Raw genomic sequence first — 15,050 nt, 5'->3', positions numbered from 1 at the left:
AGCATCTCATAATGAAGTAGCAATATTGTTACGAATCTAATAATAATAATAATAATAATAATAATAATAATAATAATAATAATAATAATAATAATAATAATAATAATAATAATAATAATAATAATAATATTTGCGGTTGTGGATAAAGGAGAAGAGAAAAGGGTTTTAATTGGGAAGGGTAATTATGTAATTTCTTTAAAATAATAAGGATAAAGAAGGAAAAAATTTAAGAAGCTAGGAACTTATTTTGAAACGCTACCTTAGGTAGCGTTCCAAAATAAGCTCTTATTTTATGCTAGAAGCTTATTTTGGAAACATTACCAAACAGAACTTATAGCTTATTAGTAGCTTAAAATAAGCTATAAGCTCCTAAATAAGCCCTGTCAAACAGAGCCTAAATAAAATAATTATTTTAAAAAAAAATTTAACATTGGTTTTTAAAAACAACCGACGTCATTACGGAACTTTTTTTAATTTAAAAACGATAAGATGTTGATTTTTAAAAAAACCAACATAATATAAAAAAAAAAAATTATTTCTATTTTTATTGTTTGCCTATATTGAACATACGACGTCGGTTGTCGTATGTTTATGTTTTTTTTTTTTTTTTTAAAAAATTATATAAGAAACAACGTTGGTTTTCCTAAAAAATCGACACCGTTTTATTTTTAAAATTTTTTAAAAATTATATAAATGACGTCGATTTTCTTGAAAAAATTGACATTTTTTTTTGAAAGGAGCCTGTGCGGCATTTATTCAAAATATGCTGAAATAGCAGTTGGTGGACTTGAGTCCGCATACATAATTGTCGTCTGAGTAGAGGCAATAGATGCTAGAATATGAGCTAAATAATTATCTAATCTAGGAACGTATCGAATTAAACAGTTCTCAAAAGCCAATATACTAGTCCTGCAGCTATCAATAGCATAGCCCAGATAAGACCGTGGTGATCGAGTCGTAGATGATAGATATTGCTGTAGTACTAAACAATCTGTGAAGAGCTGGATAGAGTCTATACCGCGGTTTCTCAACCATGCCAAAACTTCTTTGCACGCTAGAGCCTCCGCCATTAAAGGTGTAAAACAATCTGACATAGGGGTGGTCATTGCGGCAATATACCCTCCTTGCGCATCTAGAATAATTGCACCCGCTGCCGCCTTGCTCGTTCGTGGGTCGTATGCCGCGTCGAAGTAGTACATTAGGGGAGTCCCGTAAGGCACATTCGGCTGCTGTTGCTGTCCGTGTGGCTGCATTATACTGCTGCTCAAAGGCAGCCCAGTTTCTGCCGGTTCGGCAGTGAGACCTACGGCATTTTGCTGCCGTGTGGTTGGGGCTTCTACTTGCTCCATCACGGCCGCATTTACTCGCGGCTGTGTATGCGTCGGGTGCACAATTTTCCAAGAGTGTACAGCTGAAGACGCCATTGCAATTACCTTCTGAGGCCTGGGCAAACATGCGTCCCACACAGCCCCATTCCTCGCACGCCAAGTGTAGTATAGAATTGCCACTGCATAAATAATCTCATTATCACCTAAAACATTCATCAAATCATTAAACCAATCACTGAAAACATTTGTGACACTATTGGGGATTGGAAGGTGAGATTGTATCCAAATGTTTGTTGTATAGCCACATGTGATCAAAGAATGCACAATATCCTCATGTGAAGCCCCACACATAGCACATGTTGGATCAATATCCACTCTCTTTATAAGTAGATTGTTTGTGGTGGGTAAAATATCATTTAGAGCTCTCCATATAAATGTCTTCCACTTCGGTGGGATTTTGAGTTTCCGTAAAACCTTCCATTTATCAATGGTCCCTAGTGGTTGGGAGTAATTGCCCACTAGCCTCCTATACCCATTCTTGACAGAATATTCACCATTTGGATCTCCATACCAGTACCACAAATCATCATACCCAGGTGATACAGGTATTTTTTTAATTCGTTCCACATCCTCCGGTATGAAAATATCTGTTAGAATATCCGGATCTCAGGTTCCAGTTTGTTGATCCATTAAACCCATCACTTTTGCCTGTGCCAATTGGGGTGGTTTTTCTGTTTGTATTCTCGGGTAGTTTTCATCATGCAACCATGGGTGGTCCCAAATCAACGTTGTTTCACCATTCCCAATTCTCCTCCTCACACCCCTACAAATTAACTCCTGAGCCGCCAAAATACTTCGCCAGCAAAAACTCGGGTTATTACCCAAACATGCATCATAGAAAGAATTAGCGGGATAGTACCTGGCCTTATAAACTCTCGAAACTAAAGATCACGGCTGTGTCAGAAAACGCCACCCTTGCTTCCCAAGCATAGTAAGATTAAAGGCATGTAAGTCCTTAAATCCCAAACCTCCATACTTCTTCGGAATACATAGTCTATCCCATGCCTTCCAATGTATACCTTGGTCATTCTTGGATCTCCACCAATATCGATTAATGGTTCGCTCAATAGCGGTGCATAAGGTCATAGGCAGTAAAAACACACTCATTGAAAAGGTAGGCATTGACTGGGCCACACTTTTCAATAAAATTTCCTTTCCTGCTTGTGATATCAATTTCTTATTCCATGAGCTGATCCTCTGTCTTATTTTATCCTCAATATAAGAAAATGCTGCCCTCCTATTTCTGCCCACAAACGATGGAAGTCCTAAATACTTCCCAAAATTCTGAGTCTGCACCACCCCCAATATATTGGCAACCTCATCCCTTATCTCTCCACGTGTATTCTTACTATAACAAATATTTGACTTATGATAATTGACTGCCTGTCCAGACATCTTCTCATATTCTGATAAACATCGCTTAATTACTTCTGCCTCTTGCACATTTGCCTTGAAAAAAAGTAAACTATCGTCGGCAAAGAAAAGATGGGTAATAGAAGGTGCACCTCTTGCAACCCTACAGCCATGTATTTCTCCTTTTGCCTGCGCCTGCTGCAATAATAGTGAGAGCCCTTCAGCACAAATAATGAATAAATATGGTGAAAGGGGACCACCTTGTCTCAAACCACGAGTTGGCATTATCTGTTCACTCTGTGTCCCATTTACTAATACAATATAAGATACTGTGGTTACACACATCATCAGTAATTCCACCCATCTTTCATCAAACCCTAAGGCCATTAACATTCTTTGTAAAAAGGACCATTCCATACGATCGTAGGCTTTGGCCATATCTAGCTTCAAAGCTCCCCAACCCATGAGTCCACATTGTTTCCTGTTCAAATAATGGCCTACTTCTGCTGCTATCAATATATTATCTGTAATCAATCTCCCAGCTATGAATGCACTTTGTGACTCAGATATGACACTTTCCATCAAAGGTTTCATTCTAGCTGTAATAACTTTGGCCATAATTCTGTACACCACATTACTCAATGCAATTGGCCTATAATCAAAAATCATCTCTGGGGTTTTCTTCTTCGGAATCAATATAATATTTGTCTCATTCAATTTACTCGGAAACGAATTAGTATTGAGACAGTTAACAATATAAGCAGAAATATCAGTACCCACCACATCCCAAAAATGCTGATAAAAACCAGGGTTCATCCCATCCGGTCCTGGTGCCTTATCAGGAAACATTGAAAACAATGCTGATTTAATTTCACTTTCTTCAAAAGGGCGCAACAGGCCCTCATTTTGTGCAGCTGTCACACGCGGTTGTATGCTCTCAAAAAAATTGTCATTAATAACAGGAGAATTCGACTCAAAGATATCACGATAATAATGCAAGATACTATTCCTCATGGCATCTCCCTCAATCCAATCCCCATTACTAGTCATAATTCTCATAATAGAATTCTTTTTCTTTCGGTGAGTAGCGTACCTGTGATAAAACTTGGTGTTTGCATCCGCGTTCTTAAGCCAATGTTGCTTGGCTCTCTGTCTCCAGTATGTATCCTCCTGCAACTCAATACTGGTCAGACAGTCCTCTATCCTCTGAAATTCAGCTAGAGACCCCGGGTCTGTACGCCCTCTAACGCGCATCTACTCTTTCTTCAAGTTCCGTATTCTCTCACCGAATTTGTGAAAACGGTCTCCACCCCAGCGTGTTAACCGTTCACCTCAAAACGTGACACATTCCTGCAGCCCCCTACTCCTTCCGTCCTCCCAGGCCTTTTCTACCACACCCCTACATCCTTCATCATGTAACCATGCCATCTCAAATCTAAAACCCCTTCCTAGACCACCTCTCCTTTCCCGAAGATTGAGAATCCCAAGGAAAAGAGCAGAATGATCCGATTTCCGGGTCAATATATTAAGCACACTAGCATCAGGTACAAGATCCCTCCATCCCTGCGTGGTCAGAACCTTATCCAATCGCTCCTCTATCCAGTTTGGTGTACCCTTCCCCTTCTGCCAAGTAAACGGATATCCTGTCATGGGCATCTGCGCCAATCCACATTCCTCGATAGTCTCACCAAACCCTCGCAATAAAGCATCAGGATGCGGATTACCTCCCCGTTTCTCATATTGAAACAAGAGATCATTAAAATCTCCTAACATAACCCACGGTAGGTCAGATTTATTTGCCAGTGTACGAATAAGGTCCCACGATTCCCTTCTCTGCGGACGCTTTGAAAAGCAGTAGAAACCTGTCATCCTCCACTTTTCAAATCCGGGCATACTCACCTCCACGTCTACATAATTATCAGAATAACTCAACAACCTCGCCGTATTATTCGTCCTCCACAATAATGCTAAACCCCCACTCAATCCAGAATTATCAACATTAAACAAACCATCAAATCCAAGTTTAATCCGGAGTCGCTCAGCATGATCCCGGTTAACCTTGGTCTCCATCAGAAATACAAAATCGAGTTTCTTGCGAGACACTATGTCCTCAATCTCCCGAACTGTCCGTGGATTACCCAAGCCACGGCAGTTCCAGCTCAATGTACTCATTGGGTCGGGCAGGTCTGCACCGCAGCACCCGCCATCAGCAAGTTTTTTTGAACCTCTGTCATTGCAACATCCTCCTCCATCACTGGTCTCTCACCCACCCGACTTCCCCTACCATTCGGCTCCCCCAACCCCATACCATCCGAATCCACACACACCCCTTCATCCACTCCATCCCCTAATCCACCGTCCGTGCGTCGTCTTTTTGGGTCCACTCTCACCCCCTCCTCCTCCCTAGCTAACTCCTTCTCCCTCACCAAGCCCAAGTTTCCACCATCCCTCTCGGCTTGTCCCCTAATCTCCACTACCCGTTCCCTCATTCCAGTCATAGGCTGCCCACCAACCGCCGCAATCCCCCAACCGTATCCACCCCCAATACCTATTTCTTTCCGTCTATCTTGGCCCAGCTTGAACCACTTGTCCCCCAAAACCCGTGCCGGGTTATTCCATCCCGCCCTCAAGGCCGTACCAAAGGGGTACTGTTCCGGAGATAACAAAGAACGTCTTGCCGCTAAACAGAACTTATTAGTATGCCCCATGATACCACAAAAGAAACAAAACATATGCAGCCGCTCGTATTTGAAATTAACCCATGTCCATGTCCCATCCTGCATGATCATCTTCATACGACGCTTAAGTGGATTGGTTACATCATGTGTTATCCGTACCCGATAAAACGAGGTCCACGATCTCTCAAAATTACGTTCATCATAGCGTAAGAACACCCACGCAAAATCCCCAATTCGCTCAAGTACCTTAACTGTCCGGTAGCCCAAAGGAATATCATAAACTTGTAACCAGAAGTCCACCGTATTCAAGACCACTTGCTCCGGATCCTGTCCATCATTCAAGACATGGCAAAGAAACGTAGCATTCTCGAACGCCCACGGCCCCTCCTCCACCACGCGGTGCATGTCTGCCGCGTCAAAAAAAGTGAAGAGATACAAGTTTGGAAGCACATCTGTTATCTCTATTCCCATGAGGGGACGCCAAGCCGAGGCCATTACTCTTTTCATCATATCAACCTTCAAGATTCGATCCGTGAGAAACCTCCCGACAATCGTCCACGTTCGGCGTTCCTGCGGCTGCGGACCGACGCCATACCCGTCATCCTCAAACCGTACGCCCTCCTCCTCATCTTCCAAGCTGATATCCGCCGTGGAGTCAATAATTCGCTGAACATCCATGGCTTTCGCACTCTTGTCCGTTGCCGAACTCGAAGAAAGCTGTCGTAACCCTAGATCGCAGGGAGCTTATCGCAGAAAACCCTAGTCGCAGGGAGAGAAACGATGTCAACGTATGTATACGGAAGTGAAAAAATTGACATTGTTTATCTAATTTTTTATTTTTTTTTAAAGAACAATACATAAGAAACAACGTCGATTTTCCAAGTCTAAAGCGTTGAAAAAAATTTGTGATAGAGCTCTAAAATAAACAATAACATGTTCTTTTTGAATTCATGATAAAACCTTTTCCCCGTCATTTTTCCAACTCAAATAGGTCTACTTTGAGAATCAATATCTCATTTGCCCATTATCCGTTTTGAGCGTACAATATATGAATCTTTTCGTATCATTACGAAGAAGATGAATCAACTTTGACCCGACCCAAATTGGAAAGTGAACCCACTAATAATTGTTCCACAAAATAATTACTTAAAATTCTATTTTATGCTATTTTTCCAACATATTAAACTAGGGAAAATACTGAATATCTGAAATATTATTTTTCAATGCACTGGGAATCAAAATTAGAGTAATGTTGAAGTACATTAATTTCATATAAATATGAAACTAAGGAAAATACTGTATATTGTAAGAATAACTCAAGTTAGAGATAATATGAGATAAAGAACAATTGCGGCAAACAACAAAAGTGCAAATTAGAGAACAATCCATAAAGGAATCATATTTAAGAGAGACACCAGTGAGAATAAGAGTTGAAAGGCCGAAGGGACTTGAATTTACTTCATTATTATTATTATTATTATTATTATTATTATTATTATTATTATTATTATTATTATTATTATTATAATTATTATTATTATTACTAGTAATTCAACCGCGCGATGCACGGGGAAAAATTATGTTATTATAAATATAAATAAAAAATAGAAAAAATAAAAATATTTTAAATTATTTAATATAATCATATTTTGAGCTTCCATTGGTCAAGTATTTATTATTTTTATAGAATACAAAATTACAATTAAAATTAAAATTAAAATTTTGTATGGTTAATATAATCTCTAATTATTTACATATTCAAATAAACTTATAGAGAGAATTTACATAATTACATTGATTTATTCTTAATTGTATTTCATCTATATTATAATTTTCACAATACGAATAATAACTAAGATAATTACATTTAGAAAGAAAATTTTAAATTTTGTATGAGTAAATTTAAACTCTAATTGAACACATTTTTTTATATGATTATATAATATATTCTTTATGCACATGTCATTCTATAAGTCCAAGACCACTTTTTGTGGAGATAAATCAAATATACTTTTTTTCTTTTAAAAGTCCTAAGTTTAGAAATCCAGAAAAACATTAAAGACCCATACGATATATACATTTATATATATTTAAATTTTTATTTATGGCTCAAATGATTTTTTTTTTTAAATTCTGAAGTCCAATAATTGACCCATGGCCCGCAGCATTTGCTTTTTCCATCCCTTCTCGATTCTGCCATTTCTTTGAAACATTTGAGAGGGAGGAAAATTATATTTAGAGGCTTGCATTAATTGCACTGTTTCAGATATCGAATAGGCTTTCATCGAAAATTTAATTAATATTGTAATCTCAAGAAGCACCATAAATAACAAAAGCATATCAAATAGACTTTCATTGTAAAGTCAAAGATTTAATTAATATTGCATCGTTTCATATTTTCTATTAATCGGGAATCGGAATCCTTAATCATAATATCATAACATTTAATAACTTCATTAATTCAATAAATGTAATCATTTGTTATGGGCTAGAAAAAAATAGCTATTTTATTTTTCAAATGTTGTGTTTTTTTTTTTTTTTTGTTTTTTTAGTAAAGGATGTTGTGGCTATTTTATATTAATAAGGATAGAGACAATGATCATAACAATAATTACTCACCAAAATAATAATTGTAACATTAATTACTTCCCAAACCATATAGCTTTATTATAGTTAAGATTATTAAAAAGAAAAAAAGGAAAAAAAAAAACAAACAAATGAACGGTACTTTGGTTCGGTTCGGTTCGATTTGATTTTTTACCAAACTGTTCGATACACAAGAATTCATTACCGTTCGACTATTCGGTATATTACTGAACTGAATTAGTTTGATTTGGTTCGAGAAAACCGAACCAAATTGCGAACCCCTAAAATTTACTATTATATCTTTAACATAATGTGTCGTATTGTCATCTATGCATTTGGAACTTGGCCTTGAAAACAATTCATCCATTCCGATCTAGTCCTAGGCCCACTGCAAATCTAAAAAAAGTTAAAATAAAATAGTAGTATAATATTACTGAAAGATTTCTATTATATGTACTCTCAATTCTTACCCTCTCAATTTTATTTCATGTCATGATGGACACTAATATACTCTCCATGTAATAGGCACTGATAAGTTTGGTTTTTTTTTTTCGTGTGGATCTTATTATAAGTGGTCTACATCAAGATTTTATGTCTGAGGTAAAATTTGACAGTAGAGAATAAGAGTACACACATAGTTCTCTCCTTACTGAAATACAGGACAACCTTGAACTACAATGCCAGGTGCAGTAGGGCAACTAGCCAAAGGGCAATGATCATCCAACTCCAAACCCCACCACTTTGGTCCATTGATACCCCCACTCTGCAAAGTAAAATAGCAAAGAATTGCCATGAATGCCACCCCTGCATCCAACCCAGCCGATAATATGTAGTTGTGCCTAGCCCACCACCCCTTGTGTTTCTTATACACATACAAATTGAAATACAACCCCACTGCAAACCAACACACATAGTTCACAGATTTCACTATAGGTATCCCTCCTGCCCCAGATATCAAAATTGGCATGTTGATCAGGCTAATCCATTTCTTCTCCGGGTACTTTCGCCCTAGATACCAAACCGGTATGGGCGCGAGAAACCCAACGAGGAAGAAGTAGTTGACTGCCTGGTATACCCCGAGGTTACCAAACATCCGCCTTGGGCTCACCACTCCCCATATGATCGATGCATTGTAGAAAACATCATCCCCCGGGCACGTCCATTGGCTTCCCACGGGTAGCTTTGATGGGTTGCATATGTTTTCCACTGTTGTCAAGAGCCACCAACCAGTGCCAAAATGCACACAGCATGATATTAGTGTTCCCACTAGCTGGACCATGAACATAGATCTTGGAGGGATTTTCATGTAGTGGCCTAGCTTGAAATCTGATAAGAACATAAGGGATTGTGACAGGCTACTGAAACCGTACATCTTGAAAGTCACATTAGCCAAAGGTCTCCCAGGATACATGTAACCAATGATAAGTTCTGCAATTACATTCAGCCCTGCTTGCTGCACAATCAAGATTTTCCACCAACTTGATTGAACAATGCTAATAATTTCAGAGCTGATAGTTAAATTGCACATTTATGTTTATATATTAGATGGTCAACGTGCATATACCAAATTGAAGCATGTGATTCTACATTTATGTTTATATATTATATGTTCAACATATAGCGTTGTGTTACCTGATTTGTAGTTGCTACTATCACTCCAACAGGAAGGGTGAAGAATAAAGATAGTAACACTGCTAACAGTACACCCCAGAAAGGAAGCTGCAGTTGTCCCCCAAACCCTTGGCAGGCTACTAGTGCCACTCCAACAACGATTACTAAGAGCAAGTAAAACAACCATTGAGGCACATGTTTATAGTTTTTCCTCATCAACCTTGTATGGATGTCGCTAAACTTGTCCTGCACAGACGCCTTTGTTTGCTCCCAAATTGTTCTGCAAATCCATTATATATATTGAGATATAGTTGAGCAATGTTTAGCAAAGGGACAAGTCCAACACCAAGTGGTTTCTAAGGAATAGCTAGGCGAAGGCCTGAAGGGGTAAGTCTAACACACTGCCTCTAAAAAATATGGCAGGTAAATATAAGAAAATAAAGATGCGCATTTGCGCTACTAGCTATTGTTGGCATAGGTGAAGGGTCTTTTGCGCGGAGGCCCGAAGGGCCAAGTGCAACACCCTACCTCTTGAAAATGTGATGGTAAAGGAAATAAAGTTGTGCCTTTGCTAGCAGCTATAGCTTCTGGTGTAGTGATATATGTTTGATCCTAACACATTCGTTCTGGATATTGTTCCCGAACCAATAAATTAAAAGAAATGGAGGGGATTAAAATACCTACCTGCCATGGAAGAGTGCAACATGGGAAACAATTGCAGCCAGGGTTGCAAAGCTGAGACCATAAGTATACGCAAAAGTTGTGCTCAAATAAATGTTACTGTAACTATCATACCCTTGCTGGTCAAATTCAAAGGTTTTCTTATTCAACACTCTGGAAATGTTGTACACATGTCCATTGGAATCAAAAACATGAGACGAGAAGAGAGGGAACTTTTTAGCTTCAAACAAGTTAGTCCAATAGCAAACTGGTATGGCTATGTAAGCAACCAGTATGTAACCAATCAACATGTTGATGATGGCGAAACCCGGGGTGGCGAGTGGACTGCCTTGGAAGGCAGCCACGGTTGCCCAATCGAGGGCAAACGAGCCAATGCCTAGGCCTTTTAAGCCTGAGCCTAGCTGTTGCGCGGTTATAGAATCCTTCCATATCCAACAGAGGAGTGATAGGGCAGTTATGGATGGGAAAAGGTAGTTGGGCACAACATAATAGGCGAAGCTGCAGACAAGAACTATGATGAAGAATTGCAGCCTAGTTAGCCCTCCTTTTGGCCTGGTTTCAACGTCATGTAACGCTCTAAAGAGGGAGACTTGAACAAGATTTGAAGGCCACCACATGTAGGGCGAATCAATGAGAATTTTTTTGAAGATGCCAGCCAACCCATATCCAAGCATCTACAAATCCACAATATACTACTTTAGCATAAGCGTTTGACAAATATATTAAAGAAAAGATTAAAAATCTATTTGGAGGAAATTAGGCTAATTATGTGAAAATAAAGAATGTTTTCTGTCATATAACCACTAGCATCAATCGTTATACCGTGCACTAGGGCGCACTATGTGCCCCGCGCCTCCAAAACGACGTCGTTTTGTTAAGTTGTTAAAAAAAAATCCTATGTTTCAATTGCACATAAACTCATAACAGAATACACATAAACTCATAACAGAATACACATAATCTACATAATACATAATACACATAAACATTTAAATGAATACACATAATGGAGTTTGGTTAACATAATACACATAAACTCTTACTGAATACACATAAACTCATTACACAATATACATAAACTTTTGACTAAATACACATAATGGGATTTGGTTAACATAATACACATAAACTCATAACACAATACACATAAATATTTAACTGAATACACATAATGAGGTTTGGTCTGTTTGGATGGACGGAGTGATATCAGTATGACATCAGCATGAAACACGTGCGTTTTGTGCCTGGGTGCACATTTCTATGCGCACCGTGGTGCGCGATATAAATTGCCCCACTAGCATAGAAGAGAATTTTCCACTACCAATGCAGGCTCATAGCAACGGTGTCGTCTCTAATGTTAACACAACAATCCCTGTCTCTGTGCACCCGGATCAGGGATTAAAACTTTTACTGTATACTCTGATTAATAAAGGAAGGGACCAGAAAGAGATTAGACAATTTCTGTTTGATTTCTGAACGTATGTAGTATAAGCCACATATTATCATAATGAGTAATGTAAGAGAGTAGAGACCCTAATATTTTTCTCTCTAATCCATCCCTCATGACATAATAGCTAGCATCTAATTGGTAGACAAATTTGATTTTAAATTAGTGATGGGTTCAACCAATTCATGACACCAATAAATGGAAATGACACCAATAAATGGAAGCCACATAGGAGGGAAATATTAAAAGGGAAATTTAAAAGGGAAAAAAGAATTTTCCTATTATAATAGATTTGGCCACTCACCAACTTATAGTGAATATTAAAACAAGACTAAATCACGAGAATATTTTTTTTTTGAAGGTATCACCAGAATATTTGAGAACCACAAAAATTTCATTTTCCCAACAAAATCAACCAAAGAACATAGTCTATATATCATAGATACCTGAGTGCTGAATGTCAACAACAATGCTGCAAGGGGATGAATATCGCGGTGGTAAAAAGCTTTCATCATGGTGATGATACGCACTGCAAAAGATGAATCGGAACCCGAACTGGCAAATATGGTGATCAGTACGTGCTCTTTAATATTAAATGGCCCTGGATTCAAAGAAAACGACCATTTTGTGCCTGGCATTTGGACCACTTTTGTAGGCAAATATGCTGCCATGAGCTTCCCCATGGGCAGCACAACAATCTGAGCAGGAACAGACGAGAGAGAAAGCGCGTTTTGGCGATACCCAAAGAACTGATTCAGGAACGCCAAAATCACACAAGATGTCACGCCCAAAACCCATGTCCGAAATGTCACACATGGCATAGTTGGATCGTCCGTTATTGGAACTGTGAGCCGCACTTCCTCGATTGGGGAATCATTTATTTCATCTGCACATAATAATTCTTGATCTCATTGCCAATAATACAGCACGTACAGCTAAATATAAGAACAAAAATGCATGCATGAATGGAATATATATTGGCGTTTTTCTGTCAGCTATGGTCAATCTAAACTGATTTATCTGATCTTCTTGTGGTCTTTTGTCCGCTAGGGTCACAAGGTGAAGTTTATCAAGTGTACACTTTGGGATTGTGACTTTCTTCGTCACCCACAAAAAAAAAAAAAAAAAAAAAAAAAAAAAATGCATGCAGGAAAAGGAGAAATGGAGGTTTACCAGCAGAGGATTCAACAGCAATCCCAGTTTTCTCCATTTAGAGTAACAACCTTAACAAGCTAGAGTTTTTGAAAGAGGAGGATACTATATCATATCATGGGGGGCGGGTTGAAGGGAATCCGTTAAGGTTTGTGTCCCTGAGATTCCAATTACGCACTCTTTCCCCTGTTTTGAATGCAGGCCAATTCTTGGAATGAAGAGAGAGTATAAAGTTGGTGAAGAAAAAGTTACAACGGTTGAGACAAGGAGGTCTTTGCCTGACTAGCTAACATTAAACAGAAAATGATAATTCAATTAAAAAAAAAAAAAACTGAATTTGTATTATATATTTACACAGCTATGTATACGTCCCTATATATTTGGCTATTATTGGATGATTGGATCTTTAATTTATGTAAAACCAAATATACTACTTTGTTAAGATTCCTTGTACTATATATATTCTCAAATTATTGATGTGGTCAACAAGGATAGACTATTTTTATCATGTAGTTAAGTTTCCGGACAAGTCTTCACATTAAGAGCCACACGCTTAACTCATTGGTTCAGTAGACAGTATTTAGGAAAAGATCAAGACAAATGTTCGAACCTCGACAGCGGCTGTGTGGGGATTATGTCCAAAGTGGACAGATCCCTTATGAGCTCCGGCATTTGGTTTTGCCTGATCTGCTTAGCCATTGAGTCACCCTAATTTACATCCTTCCAAATATTTTGTCAAACCGTGACGTGGGGGACCCTTGAAATTAGGAATTCAACCTTTTAGAAGAAGAAGTATTCACATCAAGAATTTGAGAATAAGAGTAGAAAATGAGGGTCTATATAGTATTTTTCGTTTGTTAATTTACACATGCATAACACTACTAGCTAGAGTACACTTGACAATTTACGCTATTTTTTTTTTCTAATTCATAAGAGAAATTCATCTTTTAAATTATTAATGTTCACTTTTATATTAATTTAATAACTTGAGACAATTGGTAAGCTGATTATATTAAGTTCATAAAGTTAGAGGTTTAAATTTTGTAATGCTATATTATTTAAATCATAATTTTTATATAAATTTTTAAAATTTTAGAAACATATATGTAATTGGACTTGAATAAACAAGCGGACATGATTCTATATTATCGTTTATTAATTTACAAAATAACGTTCAATAGTATATGTTCAACCAGACCTTTCATATAGAAAGTAACAACACTTGGTGCCACCATTATAGATTTGAAGGTTTGTATTAATATATTGATACTATTTCTAATTTAAATTTTGTATTAATATAGATTTTTAAATATTATTATCAAATATTACAATTAACAATGAAAAGATAAAAACACACAAACAAACGAAATGCCAATATTGGTCCAAAGTTTGGACTCCAAACCGCATGGACGTACTCAAGAAAACTAACTAAACCATGATTGAAATAGAAATCTCTAGATCAGAATTGTACATTAATAAAGAGGACTTTTGTAATCAGTTGAGTAAACTATGCAATAAAGGCAATTTTTTTAGAACAATAAAGGCAATTAATAACAATAAAGACGTAGAGCTTTTCAACGGACACTTTTGCATATCTTATTGAAGAATACACACAAGCCGAATGAAGAGCAGTATGATCAAGCCAAATCATAATCAAGGGCGTTTATGTACTTTGCTTTCTTGATTAGTTTGGTTAGTTTCAACGGTTTTTACCGCCTCTTTCCTCTGTATATAATCTTGGCTCTTCATTCCAGTAAGACTAATGAAACAGAAACTTATCTTCCTTACTTGCATAAGCCTCTTCGCAACCTTCGTTCACTTTTCCGATATATCTCCGAGATTAGTCAAGTTGGGAGAAGAGATTAGTCAAGTCAATTATACAATAAATGCAGTTGCACACTTTTAGTTAGACCATAAGATGTCCTGAATAGACTTCAATTATAAGAGACACATTTAAGCTTGTATCATATTCAAACTATTCTCCGTTCATACCGGGTTAGCCCAATTAAAGGTCAAAGTGCTGGTTATATTAATTTTTTCATACAAGAGGAGATTTTGAACACCCGAGTCATGTCCTCCCTTAAAAGGAAAGAGAATAAATGACCATTCACATCAATCAAGCTGGTTATCACCCCTTAGTATTTTGGATACTAA

General features: G+C 37.5%; 3 protein-coding genes across 3 annotated transcripts in view; all 3 read right to left on the bottom strand.

Annotated features, from left to right (window-relative positions):
- Positions 1-13,020, bottom strand: part of LOC109174372 (oligopeptide transporter 5-like) — a 30,832-nt gene extending 17,812 nt beyond the window's left edge. The window contains exon 1 of the mRNA XM_019323610.1: positions 13,003-13,020. The gene's annotated coding sequence lies outside the window, so the exon portion shown is untranslated. The remainder of the gene's footprint in view (positions 1-13,002) is intronic.
- Positions 4,074-4,913, bottom strand: LOC109174493. The gene has a single exon (XM_019323727.1). The coding sequence runs from the start codon at positions 4,911-4,913 to the stop codon at positions 4,074-4,076; it is 840 nt and encodes a 279-aa protein (XP_019179272.1).
- On the bottom strand, positions 8,487-12,971 carry LOC109174373 (oligopeptide transporter 5-like). The gene is made up of 5 exons (XM_019323611.1): positions 12,918-12,971; positions 12,191-12,630; positions 10,301-10,971; positions 9,638-9,896; positions 8,487-9,458 (listed from the first exon to the last, which is right to left on the bottom strand). The coding sequence occupies exons 1-5, from the start codon at positions 12,952-12,954 to the stop codon at positions 8,652-8,654; spliced, it is 2,214 nt and encodes a 737-aa protein (XP_019179156.1). The 5' UTR covers positions 12,955-12,971; the 3' UTR covers positions 8,487-8,651.
- Positions 13,021-15,050: the final 2,030 nt, after the last annotated feature.

Source organism: Ipomoea nil, unplaced genomic scaffold (genome assembly GCF_001879475.1).
Source record: "Ipomoea nil cultivar Tokyo-kokei standard unplaced genomic scaffold, Asagao_1.1 scaffold0642, whole genome shotgun sequence".
In the NCBI taxonomy this organism is placed as follows: Eukaryota; Viridiplantae; Streptophyta; class Magnoliopsida; order Solanales; family Convolvulaceae; genus Ipomoea; species Ipomoea nil.
The sequence above is the reverse complement of the archived record's forward strand: the minus strand, read 5'-3'. Positions and strand labels throughout refer to the sequence as shown.

What these genes read in the sequence shown, in the direction of transcription:
- LOC109174493 (XM_019323727.1), bottom strand. Translation starts at nt 4,913, where the DNA reads ATGAGTACATTGAGCTGGAACTGCCGTGGCTTGGGTAATCCACGGACA.
- LOC109174373 (XM_019323611.1), bottom strand. Translation starts at nt 12,954, where the DNA reads ATGGAGAAAACTGGGATTGCTGTTGAATCCTCTGCTG. An exon ending in TGCTGTTGAATCCTCTGCTG is followed by an intron (nt 12,631 to 12,917) that starts GTAAACCTCCAT and finishes TATTATGTGCAG; the next exon opens with ATGAAATAAATGATTCCCCA. An exon ending in TAGTAGCAACTACAAATCAG is followed by an intron (nt 9,459 to 9,637) that starts GTAACACAACGC and finishes TTGATTGTGCAG; the next exon opens with CAAGCAGGGCTGAATGTAAT.